The following is a 27,753-nucleotide window of genomic DNA, read 5'->3' as shown; positions in this document are numbered from 1 at the left end:
CCCAAGTTCACACGCCCCGTCCCGGCAGCCCCCGCGCGCCGCTCCCGGCCTACGGCGGCCCGCAGGGGCCCCGCTGCGGCACCACGGCGGCCAGGGCCGGGACGCGCCCGGATCAATGACCGCGGCCGGCCCGGGACGGCCGATGCGGGACGGGCCCCTGACCCCGCACGGGCACGGAGCCCCTCCCTGGCAGCTGCTGAACGAAGGTGGCGCTGGCCACGCAATAAACCCGCCGTAAGTGGGTTTGAGGGACACCACATCTGCCCCGTTTTGATTTGGAAGCGCAGATTCCAGTGCTGAGCGAAAGGTATCCAGCACAGCCCGCATCTGGGATTTCCGTACATCTCTGACACGGGGATATCATGGCGACCGAGCGAAAAAATGATAGCAGTTAATACATTACTTCTAGTAACGCCAAATAATAGAGAATTGCTGCATCAGTTTCATGACTTGCAATAGAACTGTGTCAATCTTGGTCATGCTGTATTTAACAGGAGGAACTTTTTTGTTATTTTCGTCTGGTAAAATAAAAGGTAGCACTTTCTTTAAGGTAATACGTGCTTGCACTCCTGCTTTCTACCCCTAAACACAAAATTACATAGTAAATTTAAAGGGATATTAGTCGTGGGACCTGTAGCAAAACTTTCTGTAGAGATCTGCCTTCCAGTGAGTCTTCACCCTGTGTACCCTCAGAACCAGTGGAGCCGAAATGCCTGGGTTACTTTCCTTTTCTGATGGAGTCCTGATTTTCCCAAGTTCATTTAATATCTAGTCTGTATAAGTGAACTCAGAATCAGGAGAAAAGAAATCATGCCACTGTTACACAAAATGCTGTTATTTCCCTACAGCAATGAGAATCATGTCTTTATTGCATCAATTAATCCTCATTAACCAATCATTAGTCATCATTTATATCTTAATCCCCTTTCTCAGCTGAGTGTTAAGGGATCTTCAGTATTCCTGCAAGTCTTCTACCCTCACTCTATTTTGCAGTCCTAATTTGCTGCTAAACCTGTCATGTTTCACTCCTGAGGCCAGCACTTGTTATTCCATTCTAGCTTCAGTACAGAAAAAATCTAAAGCCTTTTCTTTACCACAGCCATATCCTCTGGCTTTTTTTCTTTATCTCCTCAATGTGGAGCGTAACTGTTTTTACAGACAGATAGGTGAGCACTTGCCTGACAAGCCCTGAAGCCTTGAACAATTAAAATTTTGGGGGGTTTTAAGTAAACATGATCAGCATGTTTTGCTTTATTCTTTAACAGCCTCTCAATTAAATCAGGTTTTTTTTTTCCTGCTGGTAGAACCTTTGCCGGCATTTTTTTATGCCAGTGCCTGCGCTGTGCGTGTCGTTGGTATTGTAAGGAACCATTGGGACGCGTTGGTGTATCCTGTTTAGGGAAAGGACCGCAGCTAGAAGCGCATCCCTTAAAACCAAAGTGGCGTTGTTGCGGAAAGGCCGCCTGGGCAAGGCAGGGCATTCCCAGAAATTGTGCAAGGCTGTAAAAGCAGTGGCAGTGTGAGCAATACACAGGTAATGAAAGGCAAAATAGTTTATATAATCATTTTAACTGTATTATTACTATCCTTACTAAAACTTTTTGCACATAGAAGTATTCTTTCTTTTCCCATAGTAATTAGACCTGCTGTTGGGGGTTGGGTTTCTTTATTTTTTTACTTACAGATTTTTTTCCCTGTAAGTTGCTAGGAAACTAACTACTGGGTACTCATGATACTTAAGAAAAAAACTAAAGAAGTTGCTAAGGAGGGAAGAGGAGTGTAGCACCTGGCTGCACTTCTTTTGTCTCTGGGAGTTTCTCTCGGAGGGAGAAGATACCCGAGTTTTGGGGGCAGGTAAAGGACGGGGCTGGGGGCAGCTGCGCTCTCTCGCGCTCGGCATCGGAAGGAGCGCGGTCAAGCTGTTGCTTACTGCAGGCAGAATTCGCTCTCATCACTGGAGCCCAGTCCTAGGGATCAACCACCATCTGCCCCTGTGACCAGGAATTCTGAGCTCTCCTTTCCCCGCCCTGCGGGAGCCGCTGTCCCGCCCCCGCCGCTCCTTGGGCGCTGCTCTGGGTCTTTGTGCGCTGTAGCCCCGCACCCCCTGCCCTGCCGGGACGTCCCGCAGTTCCAGCTACCGCCGCCGAGCTTCTGGTACGGCTCATCCAGCAGCCCGGGATTTCTGCTCATCCCTGCCCTTCCAGCTTGGTGCTCCCCAGAGTCCTGCAGGAACACCGAGATCACACGGCCCCAGGGTTTTGTGAAGTGTTATAAGTGTATATTATAAAATTGACTTTTCGTAAGATGTGTGCTATATGATTAATAACTTTGTGGTAAGGATATAAGAGTTTATTTCTGCTATTAGCAAAGAAAATTAGGCATAGTGGTAGTAGTTGACATAGTATGCTTAAACTGTCTGTTTGATCGGGATAACGTCCCGTGAACATGTAAAGAAGACCCTGCTATTGATAAACCAACTATCAGCATCTACCATCTGAAGAAAGTATGGACCAAGGCCCAAGCTGGAGGTGATAATGAAGACACAGCCAAGAAACACGCATGCTCTAAAAAGGGGTGGACCCAAGGAGGGACCATGCTAAACAGTCCCTAGAATATGAAAATTAGTTTCTGGAAAAGTATGAATATTCAACAGATTGATACAAAAGAAAGGATATTTAAAGAAGGCCTCTGAAATAGGAGGTTGTGGACTTGGCTAAATGCCTAGTCACCCAGCCGTCCGTACTTCTTTTTTGCTTAAGATGTTTCCTAATTTTCTTATTTTTTTATTATTAAACCTATTTCTTAAAATTAACCAGGAAAGTGAACTCCATTTTTCACAGAAGCAAAGACTCTCCTCCATCCCTTCCCGTCTCGGCCGAGAAGGCCGTCACGAGGCTCCTGGTTCTGTTTTGTTGTTAATGCTGTAGTTGTTGTTGTTTATTTGCCTTGTTATACATACTAGTAAAGAACTGTTGTTCCTATCCTCACATCTTTGCCTGAGAGCCCCTTAATTTCAAAAATTATAATAATTTGGAGGGAAGGGTTTGCATCCTCCTTTCTAAGGGAGGCTCCTGTATCCCTAGCAGACACCTGTCTTTCCAAACCAAGACACCTGGATTAATAACAATTCTTGGATAAGCCTAAGATTTCAGTTTTACTAATACATTTTCACCTTTCAACATACATTAGTCCTCTTTGCCCATAGACAAGGTTTTCATTGTAGAGGCAATGACATTAGGTTCTGAAGGATGAGCCACAGTGTTCCAGGGGAGTAAGACCAGTCAGGACACTAGGAAAAAAAAGGCCTGAATTTCTTTATGGTCATAATTGTTTTTTAGAGCTATTTGGAAACCACTTTAAAGTTGGTATTATCCCATTTGGTAGTGGAATCATAGGAATGTAACAGAGCTAATTAATACACTGCACATTTTATGATAATAAAATATAAACAGTAATTTCATAAGATAGATTCTTGACTTTCACTGCTAGCTCTGCTAGCATACTACCTGTATGATGCCAGAATTCACTGGAATGAAGCAAGAGTCACTGCCAAGAAGGAAAGAGCTTTGCCTAGGGCATTCAAATTTTTTGGTGGCTGCTGAAATGTACTTTTCAACTCTGAATGTCTGGCCAGGAGCTAAACCAGCCCTGTAGGTGCTCTGTGTTTTCACAGACTTCACCCCTACACAGGACTATAGGGCTGGCTCAGTCAGCTCGTGATTATTCCTTAGCTAGTGTATTCTGTTTCCACACTGAGAGTTTTGGTGCCGTTTGCTTCAGCACAGTCTTTCTTTTTTTCTTTGGACATTAAGTAGAATCCTAAATCATGCTGAGATGGTAGACAAATGAGAATAATTCTAATTATCTCTGGGGTTTCAAAGTGGAAAATTAAATTGCAGTGGTAAATATTTGACTTCAGCACTTGCCTCTGGACCCTTTCACCCACTCTGTTTTAAAGATTAACCTATGCTTCATATTATCACTTCTCTCATTTAATGATGTTCTCAGTATCTTTAACTCAAAGAAAACCTTTGGCTAGCATAAATGGATCTCTCTGCTGGCTTAATTAGTTCAGCATATTAGCCAACAATTAATTCTAACTCTGTAATTATTCTTTTACAGAATCTTCCTTCTTGGATTTCACTGAAAATGGACTGGAAACAAATAACTGTTCCCTTTACAGTGTGTCTCAATTGAATAATAACATAAATAGCCTTCCTCTTTCATTCAAGGATTTGAAAATATTTTCCAAATGTTGATGCAGAAAACTTAAAATCCCTCACTGTTGCAGGGATTACTGTTATCTTCAGATAAAAAAACTGAGGCATAGTGAGGGTAATTACTAGGATTATTTTGTTAGATTGATGTCATCCAGAAAATGGATATATGCTTTGGACAACAAAAAGTTATTGTGAATTGTAACTGTAGTGGAATTTAAAAACCAGTCACATACAATTGGATAAATCTGTGTGAAATTACTGATTTCCACATCATAAAATTAATTTAACCAGAAATAATTTCAAGTTACTAAACATTTGTAGGCATGAAAAATCATGTGAATGCCTTGAATATAGAACATCTTTCACGGCACCAATATAGCTTAAAACCATGTTGAAACAGTATTTGAAAACTGAAATATTTTAAAATCCATTCAGACTTTTCACTGTTAAGTTCCCTGTTCAAATTCAATTTGAGCTCTAGCATGTTCTTGATGATACAATTTTTAGTTAAAGGACCAGAAGCTGGTTTTGTTCTCAGCATTTTTGCTTCATTCAGTTCACATAACGGAAAATACCAAAATAATTTTAAAAACCCAAACACCTCTTTTTACTGTTCTTTAGTTTTGCATAGGTCTTTCTTGTCCATCACCCAAGATGATGTGCTGAAGATTAAATGCCATTCTTTTCAGAATCTTTCCATTTCTCCCCACAGTGCACTCTTCCTCCCTCTCTGTCTCTGTCTCTCTCTGTGTCTGTCTCTCTCTCTCTCTCTCTCTCTCTCTCTTTCTCTCTCTCTCCTTGCCCTATCCCATGATTTATCAGATAGGGAAGCACTATCCGTTCCTTCCACAGATGTAGAATGGAGAAATATTTCAGTTGAAATTTGAAAAGAATTGGTAAACATGAAAGGGTTCAAAGCTGTCAATATGGTAAGTAGCTCTTTGGCATTGTTGTATGGGGCAGATCATAAAGAAGAACTTCCCGTACCAGGAAGGTCTTCCCTTACATAGTGAAATCCTCCTTCCTCCTCTACCTTTTTAATTTTGGAGACAGTGACACAGACAAGTATTCTAAGCAAATCTAATTCAGCATGGTGCTGACACTAATCTATTCTGGTTTCACCTATTGAAGGCTTTAGTCTCCATTTAATGGTAAGGAAAAAACCCACCCAACTACTGCAATAAATAATCAAGAAACAATTTACTTTGCAATTACTTTTATACTTTTTTTTTCTGTGCAATTACTGGAGACATTCAGATATGAGCTTCCCTCCATACAAGCTGATTTTAACTAAAGAGTTTAATTATATGCTAAAAGAAAAATGTTTTCCCTAATGTTTCTTCTGAAACCTGCATAGAATACTTTATCCTGTGTTTTTGAGAATACAATCTGCTGCTATGGATACAGTGAGGTCAGTGTTTTACTGTTATTATTTCACTGTGCTGTGTTAAAGGATAATATTTTTATTTTAAAAAAATCTTAGAAAGTATGTATTATAGGAAAGTAAGTATAGGAATATATTTCAAATGAATAGGTAAAGGCTTTTATTTAATATTTCTCTTTCAAGTATAGGAAATATAACAAGGTCCAGACAGGACTGAAAAAACACCTTGTCTGTATCAGAACTTCACTTCCATTTTCACCTCATGCTCTACCATGTTTTACAAATATTAATTAAGCTGCATAAAAGGCTTGTGATAATACTCAAGGTGACCCCCAACAGAAAAAGATAGGTTTTTAGTTTTTACAAAGCACAACAAAAGACAGAACACCTTGTTTGGTTGTTGGGGTTTTTTGTTGTTGGGTTTGGTTTTGTTTTTTTTAAAAAAGCTGCAATTTCCTACTTGTTCCTTGTAAAGGAAAAATGAGTAATGTCAATTCTTATTTTTCCTGCTTCTTGAACAACTGCAGAACAATAAATTCTTTTAATGAAAGAATAATGCTAAGGAGTGTCTCCTCCAAACTGGCTGTTAGGCAGTCAAAGTAAATAATCATACTAACTCAGTTTTAAAATTGTCTTGAAAAAATAACTGCCCTATCGATGACTTGCTTTTTTCCTTTCTTTGTATCATTGTATCATTATCCTGTAAATTATCTAATTTTCCTACTACCTACAGCATTCCAGAAAAGTGTACACAAAATAAAAACAGCACAACTTCTAAACAGCTACACATAAGACAAATACATCCAGCCTTCTTTCTTTTATAGGAATGAAGAAAAATAGCAGAAAACTATTCCCTTTCTTCCTGTACTGATCATATTTAAGATATTCCTTATTCAGAATCTTACCTCTCTCTCCCTCTTTCTCCCTAAAAGAGATTCAGCCAGGTAAATTTTTTTGAAAAGCACAAGCCAAAGTAAATCTGCAATTTCCAAATAATTCACAAAAGTTCATTGTTTTATCACTGGGCTACAGTACAGGGACTGTCTGACTGAAGTGAAAGGGACTGGCATTTTTAACTGGAAATGAACCCAGAAATGGTAACCATTAATGCTGAATTTTCCTGAAAATACAAAACTATAACTAGTTATAGGACAAGTCTCACAGGATTCTTGCCAAAACGTCCTATGGTTTTTTGCCATTTTTTGCAAACAAATCAATGTAAGTAGCTAAGGAGTGCCTGACTCTGGGATGTGGGAAAACCAAAGAGCCATAGCCCCTCTCTGGTCCGCTAACTCACTTGTTCATGTCAAATTCTCCGTCTCAGTCTCTGGAGCATTTGAGATGCTCCACCTATTGAGACAGAGAATATGCTCAAGCATATTGCCTCAGGCGGCTGTTGTTAGGACTCATTTGTGTATCTTGAGCACTTTAAAATAATATTTAAAGCAACATTCAGAATGGTTCCCTTAGCTTTTTAGAATGATATAAAAATATTCTGTATTGGACCATTTTATTCTTTGTACTGCCTTGTTGGGGGGGCGGTTGTTCATTTGTTCTGGGGGTTTTGTTTGTTTTTTGAAAAAATGCTTTGAAATTATGAAGACATCTGAATTATCACTTGCACCCTCAACAGCCTGAAATGCTCATTTCCAAGCAGATGAATAAAAGAACAAACTCAGTGATGATTTTAGCCGCCCCAAAAATTCTCAACTTCAGAAACAATACCAACTTTTGATAACTGCAAAAGCAATTTAAAAACTGCTGATGAGAATACAACTTCAGGGAAAAAAAGAATATCTATTAGCGGGAGCTAGAAGGCTACAAACCTATTCAGCTTTTCTAAACAATAAGAAATTATTGAAAAGCTAGAAAATCCTCTTAGAAAGAAACTACCTATAAAATACTAAATTCCTTAAAAATATTTTAAATTTTAAAACTATTAATGCTTAAATAATTAGAAATAAGCTAAAAGTGAAAATTATAAAACATAACAGGAGCCAAATCCTGGTGTGATTAATGAAGTTGTTACATTAACATTAGAACTTAAGTCTAAGTCTGTAACATTCAGCTACTAACTGATTAAGCTATTGCAAAATAGCATTTAGTGAAGCAGAGAAACAATCCAATTGAAAAGACTTCCTTCAGTTATTACACATCCATTGGCAAGATCAAACATATCTTCCAAATTTGTTATTGATTGCAAAGTAACATCAAATGGGATCTAGGGAAAAAATAAAATAAAAAATAGTAAATTAATAACTTTATTAAGCTTAGAGGTACCAAAAAGTACATGTATACCAATATACAGATATATATATATACACATATATACCAATATACATACACATATATACCAATATTTCCATATAAAGCCAGATTTCTGAACTACAACCAGTGAGTAAGTTAGAAATATTTATTGCCTTGATATAAATTTGTGGTTAATGACATCTCTAGCAGGAAACTAGTCAAACAGTATTCAAGGGAGGAAACCTTTCTGAACAGTCTTGCTCACAAAGTTTATCATGATCTCTTCATATCATGTTCATCTGCAGGTGAAATGAAGAGCAGCAAGAATGGTTAGTAATTTGGAAGGCTTTTCCTAAGATAAGAAATTGAAGAAATTGAGCTGACAGTAAAAGGTGAAATAGAGGGCAATGATAATAGAGGGCAGTGTCCATTAAACACGGAGAACTATTTAAGTGATTTAGGTACCAACAAAAACAATTGAAGGAAGAGACGCCTGGAACAAGCTACCTAGGGAGGTTAATTTTTAATGTGATTATTTTATTTATAAATTTACTTCTAACATTTGAGATTGGATCTTCCAAACACTACCCTTTATCTCCCTCAAGGATATAGCCATTCATTAAATAGCATTAAAAACAAGTAGGCTAATCCTTTTTTATTCTTAAAACATGGAGAGTCAAGTAATTTTAAATGAATAATTCAATGAAAATGCACTTTTTCCATTTATAAATATAATTCAGGGCTGAATCAAAAGCTCTGTAAGACAGACAGAAAAAACAGAATCAAAGAAGAGAAAGTGGAAACACGATAGACGTGTGACAGCTCAGACAATGAGAAAACAAGAACCACAAATTAGAATTGACTTTGTCCAATTAATTCACCAGAAGATGAGAAAAGTGTTTGGTGGGGGGAAATGGTGAAAAACTACATATAAGAAATGTATCTGTAGCCTTCTTCTGAATGCTTGAAAACAAAGGAATGTACTATTCTGTGGTGTACATAGTCCCTCCCTGAGCTTTCTGTCTCTGGCTGAGACGGGGCAATGCACACATACAACTTATATGAAAGCCTGGAAATGCTACTTTGAAATATGCTATCCATAATGAGGTGCTAAGCACCCTACAAGTTCTGTTAGCTTCAGAGAAGAGCGAAGGTATCCAGCACCTGAAGGATTAGGCTTCAGCTGCTCAACCAAAACTACCATATCTCAAAGCTTCTTAGCTTGAAGTTTGTGTTTGAAACTTCATGATGAAAAGCTTTGTGATGTTCCACCTGTTGAAATATTTTAGTTTGTTGTGGAATTTAGAGAGGATAAAACAGTGCAGTAAACATCATATTCTTAATAGAAGAACACCACTAAATCTGCTCCCTCACTTCCATCATAGATCCACAAATAGAAGCAGGCAAAGTGGAAGGAATTCACAAGAATTTAAACAGTTCCAGAAAGTTTCCATGATTCTTTGGAAGTCTGTCTATGCCTTTCCCTAGGAATCTATCAAATCTTGCTACCACAGAAGATACTTAAGTGGGACTCTGAAAAGTACAGCTTTGCAGAAGGGCTGAGAGCACACTCTGATGCACTGATAAAGCCAGATTGAGTGATATGAAGGCCTGGAAGTCATTTGAGAGAGATGTTCAGTATAGATAACGAGGGATGGCAAGAATGGTGCAATGTGTATCAAAGGGAAGCATGTACTCTCAGGTACTGGACTGCCAGACACACAGGACAGCATGACAGATTCTCTCAGCTGTAACAGGCACTAGCCCAACTGTTTTCAGATAAAACTCAGATTCTGTTCTGGTAGGAAGAGCTCTCTGACTGGAAGAGTACAGCCTTTTCCATTATCATTCCATTGTGAACAATTACTGGCAAGATATTTGAGGATTAGCTATGGGAATGATATGTTACAGTGGATTCCAGAATCCTCCATGGAGTTCCTTGAGCCCTGGCAGCTGTGGTCCTTACCTGATGTCCCCAAGGTGGCTAAGAACACTGAACAGCACTGCTCCCCACCATGGGCCAGTACCCAGAGTCTCCTCTGGGATACTGACTGCACTGACTAACAGGATGAATAAGATGTTTTGTCCAACAGCATGGACAAAAAAATGGTATGCTATCTCTCAAAACATGTCATGGGCAAGGCAGAGAAAGCTAAAAAAAATTAAATAATCAAGCCTGAATAACTGCAAAAATGCAAGAATGGAAAGAAATTACATTTGGTGATTGCATCATGGAAATTCAGTGGAGTCTGTGTAAACAATGACCAGAGAGTGATGGATGAGACTATCAACCATTGTGAGGAAAAATCCCCTTTTAATACATTTTTGCATGTATGAAAAGTTGATTCTAATGAACAGTGAAGGTATTCACAGTTTGCAATCATGCACATTTGTATTTTATTTGTAAATACGATAAAATAAAACCAAAACAGAGTCCAACAATGAGGAAAAAAGAAAACGGGAAGATGCTTATGCTTAGTGGTATAATTCACATTTCAGCTTCATTGAACGATTGTTTTATTTCAGAAAACCGATTTTTACTCTTAATGAGAACAACATACCTCAGTTAATTCAGAGGATGGGGCTGGAGCAACAGACAGCAGTGCTTCGACTTCAAAAAAACACCTTTTAGCAATTTCCTAATGGTATAAAACAAGAAAAAAACCTTGTATTATCTGTGTAGTACAAACATATGCTGTACTATCAGTCTCCTCTGATAAGCTAACAGATGACTTAGCCTTACAAAATTTTTCAGAATATTCAAGTTTTAGGTTATTCTAATTGAAGTCACAGCAAAATAAACCTTAGCTGATGAATATAAATTTTCTACAACACAAATAGTTGTGTTTCCTGTACAAACACAATGCCCAAATCTTGCAGTTTCTACTGAGGCAAAATTGCTCCTGTTCAGGTTTTAAATCCAGTGACTGACCATACTTTTGCTATGTGTTTACTGAAGATAGGATAAACAAACACCCTGACAAGATGATATTTATACATATATAATGCATGGCATGTTAATCTTACTAATAGTCTGAACATTGTTTTACCAATTACTGACATATATTAATGATAGTTTGAGCAAACACCTTCAGGTAATCAGAAATGCCCACTAAAGGACAACTCTATCTACCCTTCTGAAAACAGTGATTGGCCAAAATATCATTTGTTCTCCAAGCTGGTCAAAATACAGCCTCATAATAATGGCACGGTGCACAATTGTCACTGTTTCACAGCATCCATCAGACAAAATGACAGCCTCTACATCATTAATCATTTCACATAATAGATATAAAGAGAATCCTGTCACATGATAAATGTCTCCCACTTTGAAAATAAACGTCTATTTTGCCTTGGCATTTATCAAGCAGCACTTCTGCTGTGGCAACATTCTGCTCTGATGACATTATCTCAAATAGAGCACATGGAAAATTCTGAAATTACCTTTTGTGTGTGTGTGTGGGGAGAGTTATATGCTTGTGGACCATATGCAGCCTTGCTAATAAAAAGAAAAGAGGAAGATGGCATAGAGAAAATGAAATTAAATTCAGGGTCAATTTTAGTCATCTCTCAATAGCATTAGTAGAAGGCTCTTATTTCAGAAACCACCACTGCCCATTTTACATTGAAGATATGTAACTGATGTTTAAAAAGCACTTTTGGGTTGATCGCCATGCTAATTTAACACTGCCAAGGATTTTCAGATGTAGATTACTATAAATCAGGTATCAACTTCCAAGCCTATGTAACTAAAGAGGTAGCCTTTATTTCCAAGTAGAAGGTTGAAAATGCCTGAGATTTTTTTCTGAAGTTACAAGCAATATATAAGGAAAAGTTAGATATTAAATAGAGAGTGAAAGTATTTCAACTTTTCTTTAAAGAGGTGAGGGAAGCTTAACATCTGCCTTTATGTCTGCCTTCCAAGTTGCCTGTCATTTATTTCCCCAAACTAGACATCTTAAGTCAAACATATATAAGAGCCAAACTGTTCTCACTTACTTCTGTTTTTTCATCAAGATGCACTTTCGCATCACTGATTTTGGGTTTATTTGAAGGACTTATTTTCAAAGTTTCACTTTGCTCAAGAAAACTTGTAGGTACTGAAGTTGAAAAGCTCTTAGAACCTTGCATCAATATTTCAACTTGCTCCTTCAGATCAGACAATTTCTCCCTTAAAGAAATAATTCTAAAAGAAGACAAAGTTTTTCATTATTGCTGTTACAAAACAACAATATTTGTTGTTTCCAGGTTATAATTAAGCTGACCTAGCTTTTATTACATATTGATTAGGTTCTACATTTTCTTTTATTTCAGGACTGATCTCATAATTTTACAAAAAATAAGTCTTCCATTTAATAAAGTGGAGCTATAGAATGCATTAGCTTTTTACATTAAAAATGGGAAGTATTATTTTAGGAATGCCTCTCTAAGAAAAGGCTTTTTCTTCCAACCAGCACAAGGGTGGCAGAGGCTGCCCATTATTTCTTCCCTTCCACCCATTAAGCACTTCCAAGAATTTTAAGTGCAGGTGAATGACAAGGAAGAAATAATGAAAAGTGCCATAGGATGTAAAACTAAGGGCAGAGTCTGGTGCTACAACTGAGAAAAATTCTTGCATTCTCAGAGTTGTAATATGGGATGGAGAAAGTAGATGATCCACTGAGAGAATGGGAATAACTGCTGGGAGTGCTTCTCAGATCTGCTACATTGCTATGCCGGTGTAATATAATTAGCATATGTTATTTGGTTCTTTAAGAATCCAAACTAAAATGCTAATGAATGCATTGAAAAAGCAACTGTTTGGATGGGTTTAACACTGTGTACGACATCTTACAGTTTTTAAAGTCAAAAATCTTTGAAAAGCAAAAATGAATGCTTCTAAAGATTTACAGCTCTTTGATATTTTGCACTTTATTTTCTCTCGTCCTAAATGTCTGATTGATCTTTAATACAGCATGAAATAACAGGACAGAGTCAGTGATTATTTACCTAGCCAGTGGAATCCACAAGTGGCCTGAAAATGCAGATGTTGGACTAAAAACCGTGATGTCGCTCATCTTGATGGGGTTTATATTATAAGCATAAAGCAACAAAACCTATAAAAGAGATAGAATGGCTGAACTAATACAGTAGACCTGAGCTATTTCAGTGATATAAGAGTACAATAAATATCAAATACAGTGTACTGATGAAGCCTTAGATAACTGACCTTCAAAAAAGAGAGGAGTGTGACTTCATAATGAATTTGTACTCCACTCAGTTTTTGTAGTTTTAAAATAAATTTAATCAATTTAATTGGATATAATTACTATGGGTTTGAAAATTAAGTATACCCCCTGGTGCCACTATGAAAATCCCAGTGTTGGCCTGATGTCTGTCAATGACAGCATGGCTGGCATCATGCTAGGTTTAAATCCAAAAAGTGTGCACAACTCACTAATCTAATAAAGCCATATCATTGTAAGAAAATTAAATAGAATGTTCTCATCTTTCACTGCAAGAATTTACTAGTGCAGTTGAAAACATGCTTCCTAATGGTAGCTGAATATTTGGACTATATGGAAAATGTCAAGAATAAGGCATTCATGCATTATTTGGTTTTAAGAGTTGTCCCTAGTCCTATATTGATCTGTATGACCATGCTAAAGTAACCTGCAAAACCATATTAAAAGGTGCATTATTTACATTAACTTCACAGGGCTTCTATCAGTTTCCTAATAAAAATAAATGGGTTTAATAGAAATTTAGAAATGGATCTGCCATGCCAAAAAGTTTGAGATCTTGGATTTTTATTGCTGTAGCAGAAATTTTACCTACACATTGTTCCCTTGTGTAAAGATAAAACAAATTCCATGTCATAGTCTTTCACATTACTGCAACCCTCCCATCTCTTTCATCTTTCATGTTCAGTCTGATATTTTAGTAAAATGAGACTCACAAAATCCCATTTTTCCTGTATAAGTGTATCCTTGCTTTTCCAAGAGTCTCCCACCAAACTATTATTCGAATATATCAGTCAGGTCTACACAAACTTAGAGTGGAGGTCTTTAAGACATCAGGGATTTACAACAGGCATGAATACAGTACAGCCTGAAAGCTCTATACAGGCAAAAAAAAAGGTGGTTTTTTTGGCCTGCCAGCAAAAAAACTGTCAGGGCATTCTGTTTTTCTAAAGAGCAGGTTTGCAGCAGAGTAAATAAATTCTTCCTATCAGCAAAATTTGATTAAAAAGCTGATAACTCATAACACAAATATCCATTGGAAATGAGACTTAATTTGTTCCACTACCTAAGGAACTGCTTTGCTCTGGATATACCTTGGTTTCTGTATGGTTTGATGGCTTTGCCACAGAAGGAATATACCACTGAATGTTAATTTCCTTATACGAAGCACTTGCTGCCTTACTCTCTGTCCTCTCATCTTCTTCTGCAATGACAGAAACTGGAGAATCAGTTCTCACACGTGACACTTCTGATGTAATTTCACTAGCATCAAGAGACACCTGAAACACGAAATAAAAGTTTAAATTACATTTTCTGTAGTGAAACAGGAAAAATCTGTTTTAATCTAGTGTCTACTGGAATTGGTATGACTTTCATTCCAGCATAGATATATGTTTATTCAGGTACATGGGTAGTTTTAAAAGTGTTCTTTTTACCAAGTTAAGACTTTTCAAAGCTCTTGTGATGACACATTTCAAAAGGTAATAGAAAGGATCTGTAGGCTGACTTAGAGATACCCAGAGTCACAATGATTGTTGCCTTTGACTTAAAATCATTACGGCATTATGGGTTTGGCTCCAATTTTTTATTTGGCACACTGAGGATACAAAACTTAGCGATAAAAAAGTTATTTCTCAAGTATACACATTGATAATTAAAACAGGATTCTGAATGTTAGAATAATGCTTTGTTTATATTTACCTATCTGTTTTCTCAGCTGTACACCTAACAAAGGGTGACACCTGCTGAAAATTCAATCAATTTGTGAGGATTTGTAGTATTTTTATAAAATACATATGGAACATTAGCAGGGCATTCATCAAATAGCTAGTGTTGGCTGTCATTCACCAAGGAATTAATGCAGAAATCCTGTCAGCCAACATTCATTCTTGAACAAAACCTTTTCTTAAAATTGTGAAATATTTTATTTAAAAGCTGAACAGTAACACACCATCTCTATTTTTTTTAAGTATTACACAGATCTGCAGAGAACACTGGCCAAACAGTGATATTTTCAGGAAATGTGGAAGCTATTTGAAAAGGTCCTAATGTCTCCATCATTGATTCCAAAATGTGGACACTGAAAACAGCTCCCTGGGCAGTTAGTTCTCTTCAAGTCTTGAATGTTCATTTCTGAAAACATGGAGAATTTTACCTACTTTCTCTACAGAAAATTCAGCGTATGACAACTCCAGGGCAGTAAATCCAAGTGCGCAGAAGATGGATTTTTCACAATAACCTAATCTTATGCCATTAAGCCAGTTACCATCCCTCATGAAACTTTAGTAGAAGTGAAGGTAACCATGAACCCAGTCATGTGGAAGTCAAATTTGAGCACATGGATGTGCCCTCAGTGGCCATAACCCATGGTAAGCCATGGGTATGCATGGAGGACCTACCTACTACAGCCCTCTTCTGATTCAGTAATGAACCACCCACTATCCTGCTAGCATGGACTGTGAAAAAAACTAGGAAAAAACATTTATGGACATGGGAAGAACCTAATTTTTGCTGTACCCCTGAACTAGAACTCTTAAAATTCCATTTTATACTATGTATTTCTTTCTTAAATGTATTTTATGGTTTGTTTTTTTTTTTCACTGAACTGCATCCTTTGGGTTTCTATTCATATTGAACCTTTTTACCGAAAGACATTACAACGGCTTTTGTCAAACTGGTTGGTTGCTGAATAACATACATATATATTTATCTATTCAACTTTCTTAAAAGCCCGAAAACAAACTTAGTTAAGTATTTCCAGTCCTACTTACTATCATGGAGCAGAACAAAAAACAAGCATGAAAAACTTTACAGGTCCCAGAATTTTAATTATAGACCTAATGTAATTTGGATTCTTTGGTCAGCAGACCTGAGAAAACCTTCAAGAGTCAAAAATAGAATACAGAGATAGATGTAAGCGAAACAACTTTGTACGTAAAAATCATTCTTTCAAAAAGCATGTCTATTTGTACTGTTAAAACTCACAGTAATAAATTACAGTTACACTTTTAAAATAACATCTATAACCTTCTGGATAGTTAAAGCTTCTAAAAATGTGATAAAAATCAATGAATCTTAGAATTAAAAAAAGTAAGAGCTTCATGCTTGTTAGCTGTCTACAACAGTGAAGTTAACACACGATTATGCAGCTTGCACCCATCATGAACATGACAGTGAGCTCTGAAGCTTATTATTCTAGGATCCTGTACTACTAATTATGTCAAAAAAAGCAGACAGAATAAAATAATTTTTGATATATGATGGCTGTTATAAATGCCACATAGCATATATTTATAATTTATTCAGTGGCACAGTGAACTCTTTGTTGGGAAATGAGTAATTATATGCTGTCCAATACTGCAGAAAGCTCACCGATTCTAGACAAGCTACTTTCACAGCAGTATTTTTACTCGTTTTTATGACATATACCAAGTTCCCCCTCCTCAAGGCTCCCCTGTCTCTAATACTGAATATAATAACTAAAAAAAAAAGCCACAGAGAGTGATCTGTTGTTGCAGCAGAGCTTGCATTAGAGGTAGAAATGAGATGAGACGCACACTCCTGTTCATGCAACGTGAAAAGGTCCTGGTTTATTCTTCCTCACCACTCAGCCATCCTTACTCCAACTCCAGCAGACTGACTACAGCAAGCTCCCACTGTAGGTTTCCCTTGCAGACTCTGACTGCATGCTTTCACCTAGCCAGACTCTGGCTGCAGATTCCAACTTCAGACTCAGACTGACCTCACAGCAGACCTCCTCACAGCAGCAACCCTCTCTCCCATTTTGCCAGTCCTTCCACTGAATCATAACTCATTTGATCTGTCCTCCAGCCAACCCACCCTTTTATCACACTTATCCTTGTTGGGTATAGCTTTGACTCATCAGGGGAGAGGCTATTTTTCCATAATTAACACAGCTGTGACTCATCAGGAGTGAGGTTGCCTATAATCCCTTCTCCTACAATCTGTAATTTAGATTTTTAGTGTTGGGATAGTTATTAATGTGGGAAGTGGGATTGAGAGACTTTGAAGACAATTATTTTTACAGTGGGTCTTCAAAGACAAATTTTATTCAATGTTCAAAACAGGTGCCAAGGTCAGTGTAGAGTCCAGAATTCTAATTCAAAATTTATCTGAGTAATGTATTCTGAGCTGCCTACACTTCAAAGCTCAAATAGGCTGCTCACAAGACACAGATCTAAAAAGGTTTCTTTTCTAACTAGCTGATAATTAGTGAAAAAAAATTGGCCTTCAAGACCTTACAAATTTTTTGAGAAAATATAACATACATATTTTTTAAAAATCATGTTTTTATTATAGACTAAATTAACAATATAGTGACTTGTACATACAAATTACAAAAACCAACATCAGGACAGTTTTGGTATGAAAGATGAAGTTTTACAAGATTTAAAACCTCAGCCCTTACTGAGTAACAGCCACCTTTATTAACCAATAAAAACACCTTTTTAAATATCATTCTGCTTAATCTTCTAGGGTCTAAATACATTGGCTGTGGGATGGAGATTATTTTTGCAGGAACGAATAACAGAAGGATATTTGCATTTGTTAACTACATAATTTGTTTGCAAATTATAATCAAGTTTGCACCTGATTTTGGTTTTGTACTGATCCTCTGCATAAAAAATTTCGTTCTTCGATAGTGCTCCCAGAAATATCACCATCGGAATTCCCAAGAATCTGAACGAAGTACCAGTATAATATTTTTGAAACATTAGAAAGAACGTAATTACCTCTGAAGAATCAGTTGCACTACTGAGTGGCACTTCTACATCACGTAGTTCTTCTGGAAAATTCTCAAGACAACACTTTGAATATTCAGACAAATTTTTTTCAAGGAAGGAATGCATTTCTGCTATGCGCAGAACAATTCCTGTGTCAGAAATCAAACCAAGGTGTCCACCTCTTGCAGAAAGTGATCCAGGTCCTGGGTTAGGAGTCGTTTTTAAAAGAGATTTTTAAAATTACATCATTATTTGCCATTAAAATGTCAAGTTCCTACAGCTACTCTATATTCATAAAATTTGAAAACAATAATATATGTAAATAGATTCAATATCAAATGAATGCATATCCAACAGTTATACTGGTTGTCCTTAAATATTACTAGCTTATGCTTTTTGTAATTTTTCACCAGTGATCAGATAATGAAACACACCCTCTCCAGACATTATAAAGTAGCATCAAATGGGAAGTGTAATTTTGAGGTGTAGGTACTTAAATTCAGAGTGTAAGCACCAGTATGTTCACTAGATGCCTAAGCACCCACTAGAATAAACACATATTTATTTAATACGGTCAAAATAAGCTTTAAGAGCTCTTAAGACCACAGTTTAGACAGCTAGGGGCTGATCATCTGAGTTACCCCCTAGGCTCCCCAACAAGTAACTGCAGCTGACATTTACATGCACGTTTTGACACCTTTGTAGATACCTTCCTTTCCTTACAGTTCTCTGGTGAGCCAGAATACTTTCATTTGGTCCTGCATGGAGAAAACCCAGCCCTCTCTGGAATTGTTATTTTCTGAGTTGCTAGGTTTCTTTCCAAACAACACCTATATGACAATGTAGTTTTGTTATCACCTACTGGGTCATTACTTGAATATCCAAAAGCTGGCCATCTCATGTAGGTGCACAGTAGCAAGGCCTTGCAATTAATGGATTCTTACTGTGTTTGAAAGGTCCTATCTATTCCCATGTTCTGTTTACAGTGAAATAACACAAGCATGCAAATCACATAATACATTCAATTATGCTCAGCCTTCCCATTAACCCTACACACAGGTCTCCAAAACAACCTCAAACTGAACAGATTTATTTCTGATGTGACTTAAGCTTGATTTTTGTAGAACTTCAGATGTAGCAATAACAGTTAAGTTTTGAGGGAGGCGTTCCTATTGTTGAGGCTTATGAATATCTACGAAGAAAGGTAGTAATATCTTCACTTGCAGCATTTGTAAAGTGACATAAATCTGGATTTCCAGGAAGATTTTTTTGCATTTATGCAATTTAAAGGCATTCAAAATAAGGCTATTTCAGCTGATAGCCTTTAAATCCACTGTTGGCCCTCAAGAACAGTATCTCATCTACAGCAGTTTTCTAGAAGGAAATAAAAAAACATACCAGATAGGTTTGTGTTATAAATTCTTTTTAAATGATTGTGGTAGCGAATCACGTGAACCCATGTTATTGTATCTTTCTTATGGCTGGCCTTGGTGACAAGACTTTCAGTTCCTTCACTTTCACTCTGGGAGTCTTCTGTGATTTGTTTGTTTTCAGTGGAAGATACTTTGGTAGTTTCAGAGACAATATTGTACCCATCTGCAACTCCAATAAGAGTTCAAGAACATACATGAAGTGGTTGGAATTCAAAAGCTATTTCTGCTTTGTGTTGGGATTGACTAATCTGTAACTAGAAGTATAACTTGTGAAACTGCTTATATGTTTCATACAAGAAAAATTATTTCTATTCTGCTTTAATATGAGTTGAAATAGTAAATAGCCTTAAAATTAGTTGAAAATTGTTTCTCAGATCATGGGCAGGAATCTTACTAATCCTTGTAAGATATTTAAAAGGAGTAGAGAGTAAGGTGCATTTTCTCTCTCTGAATTTGAATATAAAACCATTATTTCTACACATTTTCCAATAGAAGATATTTACTAAATGGAAACAACACAAGGAATTGTCAATCATAACTGCGGCAGCTGAACTTCCCAGTTATGTTGACCCAAAGTCAGAAGAGTTAGATACTCTGAAATATTCATTGTTAGTTTTAATCCTTTGTCCCATTTCGATATTAAGCACATTTTCAATTAAATATACTCTTAACTGTGGAGTAAAACAAAAGATAATATTTTCTTTTGTGCTGCCTAAAAGTTGTACTTAAGCAGAAAGAGGAAAAAATTATCAGTACATTTATCATATCACTACTACATCACTGCTTATATTCAGTACTGATTTTTACTGTAATAGTACATGGCTCTTTCAAAAGCACAATTCTTGAGCTCTGTTTCTCATTCCAAATCAAACAAATATTATTTTATAATGATTCCTAACAGTAAACTTTCAGAAAATAATTGTAAGTGCTTCTACAAAATCTGAATGTCTCTGTTATTCCTGACATTTCACTGTTGATGCCAAAAGTTTAAATGGCCATATTGTCTTGCAGATGAAAACTTATATATGTGTTTCACTAAGAGTTTTACAGGAAATATTCAGCACGCTATGCTGAGAATTTACATTTCAATTTATATTTTTGTATTTTGGCCTACTCTTGCTTTTCTACATTTTCTATTCTTCTTTCTATTGGCTAACAAAACTATCAGGAGAAACACCTGCTGCATTTGCTAAACAAAAAAAATGATCTGTAATTATAAGCAAATGGAGCTAGTACAAAACAATCAGATGGAAAGTCTTAGCATACAACATTTGTTTTCATAAACCAATCAAAACACATATGTTTAAACACTGTACAGTTTGCAGATATGGCTCAGCTTTGCCAGCACCTATCAAGCAGAGCAATTCAGTCTTTGTCAGTCTTGGGATAATTGGAATTAAGTCACTGAACCAAAATTTTATCACTAAATAATGGTCCGTAATTTAAAAATAAACATGAATATTTTGCCTTAGTGTTTATATAACATATAGCAGTCATTATCTCAGAATTCCTACTTTCATTGTTGGGGATTTTTTTTAAGATCAAAAACTTCCATTTCATCAACTCCTTTAGCTAAAAAATAAATGCAGAATTTAGAAATAAACCAGGCAAAGTTCTACCAAGCTAGTGGAAGCATATCTAAATAATAATCCATTGGATTGGAAAGGCATTGAAAATTTTCTTATACTGACTTCGACTTTTAGAATACAGTACCCAGGCAGAAAACATTGCAAGAGTTTGGGCTTGTTAGTTTAGGTGGGTTTTGTTTTTTGTGGATTTGTCTTTATTTCATTGGTTGGGTTGGGTTTTTTGGGGGATGATGCAGGGAGAGAAGCTATTCAACACCAACATCTCTTTGCAAAATCAAGAGTAAAACTGAAAGTCTCCAAGGAAAAGCTAATATACCTAGGGGAAAAAATCAGTTATAAGTCAATGTTTGAAAAAAAGAAAAAAAGCAGTGGTGACTGATAGGGAGGCCAATATCTGCTTTATAGGTCTGGGGACATCCTGAAACAAAGGACCACCTGCTTTTCCAAAATTATGGCACTATGTGCACTCTATCTTTCTGAGCCACAGTATGCAAACAATGAATTTTTCTTAACATATTGAACACATGCACAGGCTGGTATTTAAAGACCCATGAGGTCTCTACCTAATATTTTGTATTGCTATGCATGATGAGGCCTTTGCTTTTACTTTCCAAAACTGATATATAATTTTTCATAAATTAAAATTACATATTAAATGTATTACTAGATTATATGGCATATATAGCTTATTATTTATTTATTTTTCTGATATTACTAGGTATAAAGGAATACCAGATATGAAATCTCTGTACGAAGAAAAAAGATCCATAGAAGCAAATTCTGGGATTTTTTGTTGCACTTCATCCTTCATATTCTGTTCTTTAACACTCTTCATTCCAATTAACAGCTGAGAGGCAAGCACAGCTTTGCTCACCTAAAAATAACATTTATTTTATTCAAGACTTGTTCACTACAGAATTTATATAAATTTTAAAATCTTAGATGAGGATTCAAATTAAATATTAAACACACTATATTTTTAAAAGGAAAATATTCTATTTCTTTCTGACATAAGGTACATATTATATCTAAATAAATCATTACTGCTGACAGCTTAATTACTACATAGTGATTTCAAACCAGATATCTTCATCTGGATGCCACTGATGTCTGCCCACATGTCAAATACATGTCCACACATATCAGGTCATGTGCCATTTTATTTGCACTGAATCAAAGTTAAGGTAAACAGAGTCAGATCTGTCCAAGAGAGATTAAATGCATTATTCAGTGTCCATTTTAATTTTATTAAACAAGACCCATGCCAGAAATTTCAGGAAACCTTAACACTCTTGTTTGCATCACCTTATTTGCTTGTGTAAGTAGAATAAGATGAAGTGTAAGAAAAAAATAAAATTACCTCTTTAGAATATTGCACCAACCTGTGTAGCTGCTCTTATTGCAATCCAGGCTTGTACTTTGTTGACTTCTGATTTCATAGCCTCCACAGAAGACAGTTCTCCAGAAGAGGTCTAAAAATTATATACCAGTTCATAATCAGGATTCTAAACATTATGGTAAAATATATTCTAAACATAGAAGAAAGTCCTCTGAATTATAAAGTAATTGTTTTATTTGTAAGTCGTAAAAATTGGCATTGACTGTAAATCCATGGATTAATAGCTAAAACTGAAAAAATTTCCAGAGCATATGAATTGGCTGCTCCTAGAAAAAGTTTCATCAGAGCAGCTTATACTATGGTCACTACTGTATACAGTGTTGCTACCATATTCCATTTTTTTAAATCTTAATTATCTCTTTTCTCTAATTAGTTACACATTTTGCTTTCCAATTATGACTTGTAGGAACTCTAATATGATTAAACACACTTATATTTTTCATGCTGTCATTCATATTTGTATAGAAAAATTGAAATCTGATAAAGTTAGCATTAAAAAAACAGGTTTGAATGTTATGTATATTTTGCAAGGTACAAGTTAATTGTATATAATCAGAAATGCAAACACTGTTGGTGTCTTCCTATTTTATACAGAAAAATATTTTAAATGTTATCATTCTACACAATAAACATGAGAGATAACATCAAACAAGGTCAAATTCTATTATATGATTTCTTTGTGTGATTTTTCTAGGAGGACTTTCAGTATCTGTATTATGTATAAGTCACTGCAAGTAATAATATGGCAAGGTGCACAATACATATTTCCTGTTTTGAAGAGGCCACTGCCCAAAGGATAGAAAACATACACTTGATTTGGAAGGCACCAATTCATCTGTCTCTGATGCATCTTCTTTATATTTGGCAAAATACAAATATGATAGCGCTATTTCAAGGTATGACTGTCTTATTAACCTGTAAGAAACAACACACAGAATAATCAGCTTTACTATCAAAGTAAGCATTACAGTGATAAAATCTGATTCCTGCATAAGACTAGCTAGGTACCTCACTAAATAAATCATTCATCCAGCCCCCATCATCTACTTTAAGTGTAACTTCTTTCAGAAATCCATGGGATCCTGTTTTAAAGTCATGTGAGTCTAAAACATCCCTATGGTGTGCTTACCAAATAACACCTTGATTTAACATCAAATATAATTTTCATTATTTGAAACAAATATTCAATAAATAAATTGCAAATGTTTAGTAAGAAAACCGTAATTCTGCAAGAGAAGTGATCTTTCTGTACTGTTTGTCTTCCTTGCTCAAGGCATTTATCCATTATCTTGTTTCCCTGAAACACAGGTAGCTGAATTTGGATATCAATCAAATTGGGTCCTCAGTCAAATTCTCCCAAGAATCAGCAAAAATATCCACAGTGACCAAACCAGACTTTTCACAGAATCACTAGGTTGGAAGAGGCCTCCAAGATCATCGAGTCCAACCCATGCCCTAATACCTCAACTAAACCATGGCACCGAGTGCCACATCCAGTCTTTCTTTAAACACATCCAGGGATGGTAACTCCACCACCTACCCAGGCAGACCATTCCAGTACTTTATTATTCTTTCCATGAAGAACTTTTTCCTAATATCTAACCTATATTTCCCTTGGTACAGCTTGAGACTGTGTCCTCTCATTCTGTCAGATGCTGCCTGGAGAAAGAGACCAACCCCCACCTGACCACAACCACCTTTCAGGGAGTTACACAGAGTGATAAGGTCACCCCTGAGTCCCCTTTTCTGCAGGCTAAACAACCCCAGCTCCCTCAGTTGTTCCTCACAGGGTTTGTGTTCCAGCCCCTCACCAGCCTCGTTGCCTCTTCTGGATGTGCTCAAGCATCTCAACATCCTCCCTAAACTGAGGGGCCCAGAACTGGACACAGAACTCGAGGTTTGGCCTCACTAGTGCCAAATACAGGGGAAGAATGACCTCCCTGCTCCTGCTGGCCACACTATTCCTGATCCAGGTCAGGATGTCTTTGGCCTTCTTGGCCACCCAGGCACACTGCTGGCTCATGTTCTGCTGCTGTCACCAGTACCCCCAGGTCCCTTTCCTCCTGAGCACTGTCCAGCCACACCATCCCCAGCCTACAATGTTACAGGGGATTATTGTGGCCAAAATGCAGGACTCAGCACTTGGACTTACTAAACTTCATCTTATTGGACTCTGTCCATCCATCCAACCGTTCCAGGTCTCTTTGCAGAGCCCTCCTACCCTCCAAAAGATCAACACATGTTCCCAGCTTAGCATCGTCTGCAAATTTACTAATGAAAGACTCAATACCCTCATCCATGTCATCAATAAAAACATTGAACAGAACTGGCCCCAGCACAGACCCCTGAGGGACACCACTGGTGCCTGGCTGCCAGCTGGATGCAGCACCGTTCACCACCACTCTCTGGGCCCGGCCATCCAGCCAATTCTACCCATCAAGCAGTGCTCCTGTCCAAGCCAAGGGCTGCCAGCTTTTCCAGAAGTATGCTGTGGGAGACAGTGTTTTGTTTCCTAATTGTGCTCAGATAAGGAACCTTCTTAGATTTCAGTTCTGTACCAGAATATTTCGCATCTTCAGACAATGTTCACGTATTCCCACTCTCCTCCTATGTTTCCTTCTCCTTTCAGTGATTTTTACAGTAGTATTGTAAACGAAGCAAAAATCGTAGAATCATAGAATGGTTTGGGTTGGAAGGGGCCTTTAAAGGTCATCTAATCCCATTCCCCTGCAAGGAGCAGGGACATCTTCAGCCAGATCAGGTTGCTCAGAGCCCCCTTCAACCTTACCTTGAATGTTTTGAGGGTATTTACCACCTTTCTGGGCAACCTATTCCTGTGAATCACCATTGTAAAAAAATTCTTCCTTATATCTAGTCCGAATCTACCCTCTTTTGGTTTAAAACCATTACCCATTGTCCTATCCCTACAAGCACTATTAAAAACTCCATCCTATAAAGCCCCCTTTAAGTATTGTAAGGCTGCCAAAACTTCTCCCTGGAACCTTCTCTTTTCCAGGCTGAAAATTCCAATTCTCTCAGCCTCTTCTGACAAGAGAGGTGTTCCAGCCTCTCATAATTTTTGTGGCACTTCTCTGGACCCACTCCAACAGGTTCATGTCATGAGAACTCCAGAGCTAGGTGCAGTACTCCAGGAGCAATTTCACTATATCAGAGCAGCGGGACAGAATTACACCCCTCAACCTGCTGAAAATCACTATACCTGGAGAATTTCTCCAACGTTTCTATTCCCTATAGATTTATAACAATCTTTTTATGCCGATTCCTCCTGACTCTGCAGATTTCTTCAGAACTCTTTTATGAATTAACTTCCCCAAGCATAGCAATGAACTCCTGCTCACATAGTTACTATTCTGTACAGATTAATATTGCACAGAGTTGGTTGTTTATATAGTACAATAAATTCCACCTTTAGTACAATTTGTGTAAAGCAAAATGCAAAAGAGTACTGTACAGTTAAAGACTGAGCAAACTAACTGAGAAGACGGCAAATTCTACACTTGGTTGGCAACAATTTAGTTAAATTTCTAGTCTTGCTAATAAAAAAGGATGTGAGACATCAAGAAACAGCTTTAATTAAACAATCCCCCAGATATCACAGGGCTTGTATATATGTGAGCAGGATGTTAAGTTCTTTAAAACAAGAAAGCCATGGTCCACTGATGTTGCTGTACATTCTTTTAGAAAGATGGTAGCAAATTAAATAAGAGGGTAGCAAATTAAACTTGCAAAACTTCACCACAGTCCCTTTCTGCACCATCTTCCATCATGCTGGCTGCTTGTTGAGGTTTATTACTATGCTACTACCTCTACATTCGGAGTTCTGGTTCATTAACTTAAGTAACAGAATACCCAAACTAGCAAGGTAAATTGCTGCCTTTACACTGTCTCTAACTAGACATGGCACATTATTCATTTAGACTGGTCAAGAAACAAAAAAACTAAAGTCCAATGTATCAGAGCTGCTTGACAGAATTTATTGGCTGTCTTGGCTCAGCTCTTCAGGCATCTTCTAGGCTGATAACTAATGCCAAAGTCAGTGTCCTGATATCTGTTACAAACACATTTCCTACATGCCTTCTGCCTCTGCTCTTCTCAATATTTCTGGCTGGTAACCTTTTCAAGCTGGATTTCTGTTATCTGGAAGGGGGCAGACCACAGCTCATCTTTTGAAATATGAATAAACCTCCTGTTTAATTGATAGCTCTGTTCCCAGTTTTGACAGACAGGGTACAAATTTGGAAATAGAACAGAAAGCAGTAACTTTTGTGTAGCATTAAAAATGCTTTTAAATATTCTTATCATTTGTTTTAAATAGGAAAATAAATATCCACTAGCTCTTCTCTATTAAAATAAAACTCTCTAAAACATAAATGATACTCCATAATAGAAGTCCCAGACCAAATCTAAAAAAACTGTTTAAAAATTATATTAATGTATGATTTAAATTCTTTTCGAAGTCATATAGCTAGATCCTTACTCATATTTTTGATCATGTTGCCGGCTGAGCTTAATAGCTTCCAACAGGGTTTCAACAGCATGAGATGAGTTGTTATTGTCTGTTTCAGTTATCTGGCGTTCTACCTGACCTTCAAAAGAAATACAGGAAGTAGATTTTCAAGATGTTAATAATTTTTCTTCTGTAAGACCCACTCAATCTGTTTTTTCCCTCCAGAAAAGTTAAACAACACAGTACATTATCTGTTCTCCTCCTGATAAGCAAGATCTTTTCCAGTTTGTTTAAAAAGTAATGCACAATGCTTGTATAACAACTCTCTTCATAGAGTAGCTAAAATAACTGAACTTGGGAATCATAACGACCCCTAACATTTCCTGATCCCAACTTCCAGAACATTGTATATGAGGAGTTAATGAGTAGGTACAGGCCTGTTCTGTGCTGTGCTGCACACACAGTGTGGCCCTTAGGCCTGTGTTGTGCTGGGTACATCCCACAGGATAAATGCAGCCAGCTTGCTGTAACAGAAGAGCCTGTTGGCAGCATCTTCTCAGCACTTTTCTGTAAAAGTGAAGCAAGAGGCTCTTATGTGAACATGCTTTTTGTTTGACAGTAGAAATGATGAATAGCATTGTTTTCTCTCAAGTTTAGCTAAAAGACCAAAATGAGGCAACCTTTTCACAAACAGGATTTGCATATTGCACTACACTCCGATTGGAAGAACGTTCAATACTGCACAATTTAGGGTTCTCAGCCTCTGCAGTAATAGGAGATTATTTACACCATCAAAATTTTCTTTTATAGCGTTAACTCCAAAAAATGGCATCCTAAGGGATCATTACAGAGTCTTCAATATCTTTCTGGCTGGGGTCCTCACAAACCAACACCTCCTGGTGCAAAACATAACATTCTTATTCTTATTGGCCGCACCATTGGATCCCTGATAACATACAGATGAAAGTAGTTCTAATTCAGTTTTGAAATTATTTGTAGAATAATGCATCCTGAACTCCTGTGGTGTGGTACTAAACACAGGAGAG

The 27,753-nt window shown here is 37.0% G+C and overlaps 1 protein-coding gene across 1 annotated transcript in view; it reads right to left on the bottom strand.

The window, feature by feature from the left end:
• Nucleotides 1–5,490: 5,490 nt before the first annotated feature.
• Nucleotides 5,491–27,753, bottom strand: part of CFAP54 (cilia and flagella associated protein 54) — a 106,966-nt gene continuing 84,703 nt past the window's right edge. Inside the window, exons 59-69 of the mRNA XM_066183417.1 lie at nt 26,738–26,846; nt 23,051–23,154; nt 22,223–22,299; nt 21,573–21,714; nt 19,230–19,414; nt 17,828–18,052; nt 14,168–14,353; nt 12,841–12,947; nt 11,851–12,037; nt 10,413–10,490; nt 5,491–7,825 (exon numbers count right to left, since the gene is read on the bottom strand). Of these exons, the coding sequence (XP_066039514.1) occupies nt 7,706–7,825; nt 10,413–10,490; nt 11,851–12,037; nt 12,841–12,947; nt 14,168–14,353; nt 17,828–18,052; nt 19,230–19,414; nt 21,573–21,714; nt 22,223–22,299; nt 23,051–23,154; nt 26,738–26,846 (1,520 nt within the window). The 3' untranslated portion in view covers nt 5,491–7,705. The remainder of the gene's footprint in view (nt 7,826–10,412; nt 10,491–11,850; nt 12,038–12,840; nt 12,948–14,167; nt 14,354–17,827; nt 18,053–19,229; nt 19,415–21,572; nt 21,715–22,222; nt 22,300–23,050; nt 23,155–26,737; nt 26,847–27,753) is intronic.

The sequence above is a fragment of the Chamaea fasciata genome, unplaced genomic scaffold (assembly GCF_029207755.1).
Source record: "Chamaea fasciata isolate MVZ Bird 193981 ecotype frontalis unplaced genomic scaffold, bChaFas1.0.hap1 SCAF_5, whole genome shotgun sequence".
NCBI lineage: Eukaryota > Metazoa > Chordata > Aves > Passeriformes > Sylviidae > Chamaea > Chamaea fasciata.
This window is presented reverse-complemented; position numbering and strand designations above follow the sequence as displayed.